The sequence below is a fragment of the Cucurbita pepo genome, chromosome LG02 (assembly GCF_002806865.2).
Source record: "Cucurbita pepo subsp. pepo cultivar mu-cu-16 chromosome LG02, ASM280686v2, whole genome shotgun sequence".
In the NCBI taxonomy this organism is placed as follows: Eukaryota; Viridiplantae; Streptophyta; class Magnoliopsida; order Cucurbitales; family Cucurbitaceae; genus Cucurbita; species Cucurbita pepo.
This window is the reverse complement of record NC_036639.1, coordinates 9150497-9154964: the sequence shown is the minus strand read 5'-3', so window position 1 is coordinate 9154964 and position 4468 is coordinate 9150497. Positions and strand designations below refer to the sequence as shown.

Sequence of the window (4468 nt, the reverse complement as noted above, 5' to 3'; positions counted from 1 at the left end):
TATTTAGTGTATTTTAAGACTTATTTACAAAGTAGTTAATTATAGCCCTAAAATATATCTAGCTAATTATGGTCATGAAATATAGTTACCCCTCCTAAAATGCCTCATGAAAGATAGAGTTTTTATTTTAAGGCTACAGAAGGCAACTTACGTTATATTTGTAAGATAGACTTGTAAAATACAATAAAATGAATCTGTGTTCTTTAGCCACTGGTTAAGTTTATTTGCAATTCTATATACTTTAGGTTGCATGTAGAATCATTCAAGCTTGACATGATCAGTCTTGCTTGTGAAGCTTGTGAAGTGATTCGAATCTCAAACAAGTGTTCTTCCCTTGAGATATTCGATCAAGAAGGTAATCCGAATCTTACTTTTCCTGTAGTGATCCCATATCACTAAATATGAAAACAAAAAAGTTTGTTCACCCCATAGATGAGAAACGCCATCCAGTAGATCTGCAGCGTTAGAACCGGTGAACAACTTCTAGGTCTCAACAAGGTCTTGTGATGTCATAGAGGGGTCGTCCTACAGCGTCAGTCCTACCTATAATATTTTGGATCATTTTGTTTAGTTTAGTTTGAATTTGTATCCCAAACTAGTTTCCCATTTGTAAATAAACGTGAACAACACCTACTTGTAATAGGTTTTGATTTGTTTTTAAGTGTGATGTGTATGCATTTCCCTTGGATCGCTTATTTAGTATTTGATAGTCAACCTTTTGTGAACATTTTGAAATTCAAACGCAACCAGTAATGGAAATTTCGTCCTCGTTCACTCTGTCCCTTCATCTTCACCCTTTCCCTCCAAATCCTCTCGCCGTCGCCTTCGCCGCCGCTAATTCCAATTCTGGCCACCGACTGTCCCGAATCAAAACCTCGACACAGACACTGACCGATACACCGCCCTTAAGAAACAAAGTAGTTGCCAAATTTCAGAACAGAAAACGCCCAGTTTTTGCTGAGAGAGATGCTTTTCCTGAATCTTTACCACTTCACACCAAGAACCCACATGCCATTTACAAGGATATTCAAAGATTTGCGCGCCAAAATAAGCTCAAAGAGGCACTTACGATTATGGACTATTTGGATCAACGAGGCATCCCAGTTAATGCGACTACATTTTCTTCTCTTATTACTGCTTGCGTTAGAGCCAAATCTTTGGCTAACGCTAAACAGGTTCACGCTCATATTCGGATAAATGGACTTGAAAACAATGAATTTTTGCGTACGAGGCTTGTTCATATGTATACTGCTTGTGGGTCTTTGGAAGATGCACAGAAGCTATTTGATGAAAGTTCTAGCAGAAGTGTTTATCCTTGGAATGCGTTGCTTAGAGGCACTGTAATGGCAGGGCGGCAGGATTACCGTAGCATACTCTCGACATATGCAGAAATGCGAAGATTGGGGGTTGAATTGAACGTTTACTCTTTTGCTAATATCATTAAGAGCTTTGCAGGTGCATCGGCGCTTACCCAGGGGCTTAAGGCCCATGCCCTTTTGATTAAAAATGGATTGGTTGGCAGTTCAATTCTTGGGACAACTTTGATTGATATGTACTTCAAATGTGGTAAGATCAAGCTTGCCCGCCAGATGTTCGATGAAATTACTGAGAGAGATATTGTGGTTTGGGGATCAATGATTGCTGGTTTTGCTCACAATAGACTTCAAAGGGAAGCTTTGGAATATACAAGAAGGATGATAGACGACGGAATTAGACCGAATTCGGTCATACTGACATCGATTCTTCCTGTTATTGGAGACGTCGGGGCTAGGAGATTAGGCCAGGAAGTTCATGCTTTTGTTATAAAGACAAAGAATTATTCAAGGCTGATATATATTCAATCTGCTTTGATTGATATGTATTGCAAATGTGGAGACATTGGTTTGGGCAGAGCGGTTTTTTATGGTTCCAAGGAGAGGAATGCTATCTGTTGGACTGCTTTGATGTCTGGTTATGCTTTAAATGGCAGGCTAGAGCAAGCTGTAAGATCAGTCATTTGGATGCAGCAGGAAGGATTTAGACCAGACGTCGTTACGGTTGCTACAATTCTTCCAGTTTGCGCCAAGTTGAGGGCTCTCGAACCCGGAAAGGAGATTCATGCATACGCTTTGAAGAACTACTTCCTACCAAATGTATCCATTGTTTCATCCTTGATGGTAATGTATTCAAAATGTGGAGTAATGGACTATTCTCTAAAGCTTTTCAACGCCATGGAGCAAAGAAATGTGATCTTATGGACAACAATGATTGATTCCTACATAGAAAATCAGTGTCTGTATGAAGCTATTGATATATTCAGAGTGATGCAGCTATCAAAGCATCGACCAGACACTGTAACCATGTCAAGAATCCTCTATGTATGCAGTGAACTAAAACTGTTGAAGATGGGGAAGGAGATACATGGGCAAGTTTTGAAGAGGAACTTCGAGTCAGTCCATTTCGTTTCGTCCGAACTCGTGAAGCTATATGGGAAATGTGGAGCTGTGAAAATGGCAAAAATGGTGTTTGAAGCAGTCCCTGTAAAGGGGGCAATGACATGGACTGCCATTATTGAAGCTTATGGAAACAATGGAGAGTTACAGGAAGCAATCCATTTGTTTGATCAAATGAGATCCTCTGGTTTCACTCCAAACCATTTCACTTTCAAAGTGGTTTTGTCTGTTTGTAATGAAGGTGGTTTCGTTGATGATGCTCTGCGCATCTTCAAGCTGATGACTGTTACGTATAAGATTAAGGCATCTGAAGAACATTACTCGTTCGTCATTGCGATTCTAACTCGGTTTGGTCGAATTGAGGAGGCCAAAAGGTATGAACAAATGAGTTCTTCATTATCATGAGTTTGAGATTTGTTCATAATTGAGCTCCCTGATATGTATATATTGTATGTGTTCACCTGTTTGTGTATATTTCTTTAGTTTTGGAGATTTGAAGGATAAATCTTCCAACTTTGGATCAATTTGGTTTCTTTGAGATTGAACTTTTGAGCACTAGGGAGGTAATAGGCTCCTTTATTCACTAGGCTATATTCAATGAGCTAGCTCGGATCAATCTTTGTATTCAATGAGCTATGCTCGGATCGATCTTTGTATTCAATGAGCTAGCTCGGATCGATCTTTGTATTCCATGAGCTATGCTCTGATCGATGTTTGTTTTGTTTCATTTTTATTAATAATGAATGAGTTTCCTAGTATTGATTAAAAGCAACCAAAATAGCACCAATTGTAACAATTATGGAATATAATCATATTTAGTATTGTTTATGAGTGATCGAGGAAAGCCCATTGTTTGGTGATATCAACCCAAGCCCCTTGCAGTTTAGAGTAATGGGTTAACACATTTTCGCTTTCGCTCTGCAACTCACAACACACTTCGAGAGACTCCCGAGAGAAGAGAGGAGCATACACCGACAGATCTAAGTCGCCGACACGCTTCGATCCAGGGCTTTAGTAGGTTGTAGCGACACAAATGCTTTAGGAGTGCTCTCGGTGTTGTTGTGCTAGTGATTGGTTAACGAACAGTGGCCTAAATCGGAGTGAGGTTGTCGGAGTGCCAATCAGAGAAGTGCGGAAGTTAGGGCAGCGGTTTCAGAAGGCGGGTGGAGAAGACGAATTTCTCCGGTGACATTCGAATTGGGTGATCCACGCCGATGTGGGCTTCAACAGCCCAAGGAACATGAATGTGCACGGCCCACGACCCACAACTTGCATAGACTCGACCCGAAGTCCACGTCTCGACCCAAGCAATGGCACGCGTTTACCTAGCCACGCACGTGCCTGACGCGTGCTCCTACCCCAGTCGCGACTCGTCTCAACCTGTCCGTCGGCGTGCTCACTCAACTTCGCTCACTCGGCTCCGACGACTTGAAAATAGCTTATTCAGCTTCGTAAACAATTTTGATACCATTTTGACTTTATGAGGGAATTTGAGGTTAATAAGACTTGTATTTATTTAAATTAAATATTTTTTTATAGCTAAAATTGGGAGTTATTAATATGTTTAGCTAAACTAAATTTAATAATATGTCCCGTATTCCTAGGTTAAATTGAATGTTGAAGGACAATCTCGAATCAACTATAAAATAGTTAGGGAGTTTGGCTAAGGCCAAACAAGTGACTTTTACGGTTAATGTTGGAAGAATTAGATGATGTAGGATGATGCATGCCTCGTGGCCCCTACATGCGTCATAATGTAATGCTACATTTATGTATGTTGTGTGATGACGTATGATTGCTATGTTATGTATGTATATGATGTTCTATTGTGTCATGATATGAATGAAATGAAATACTACGTATTTAATGCTATGCCTTACCATATGAAGTCATGTTATGATGATACAAGATGAAAGTCATGATGAATACTATGATACCTGACTCATATGTGTACTATGACATGGATGAAAGGAAAGAAATGATTCTTATTATTGTTGGATCGGTATGGCAACCCTAGAGGGGGGGGGGGGGGGGGG

The 4468-nt window shown here is 40.2% G+C and overlaps 1 protein-coding gene across 1 annotated transcript; it reads left to right on the top strand.

Annotated features, from left to right (window-relative positions):
* Nucleotides 1-747: 747 nt before the first annotated feature.
* On the top strand, nt 748-3161 carry LOC111787820 (pentatricopeptide repeat-containing protein At1g71460, chloroplastic). Its single transcript, XM_023667877.1, has one exon. It carries the CDS (start codon nt 753-755, stop codon nt 2835-2837), a length of 2085 nt encoding a protein of 694 aa, XP_023523645.1. The 5' UTR covers nt 748-752; the 3' UTR covers nt 2838-3161.
* The last annotated feature ends 1307 nt before the right edge of the window (nt 3162-4468 follow it).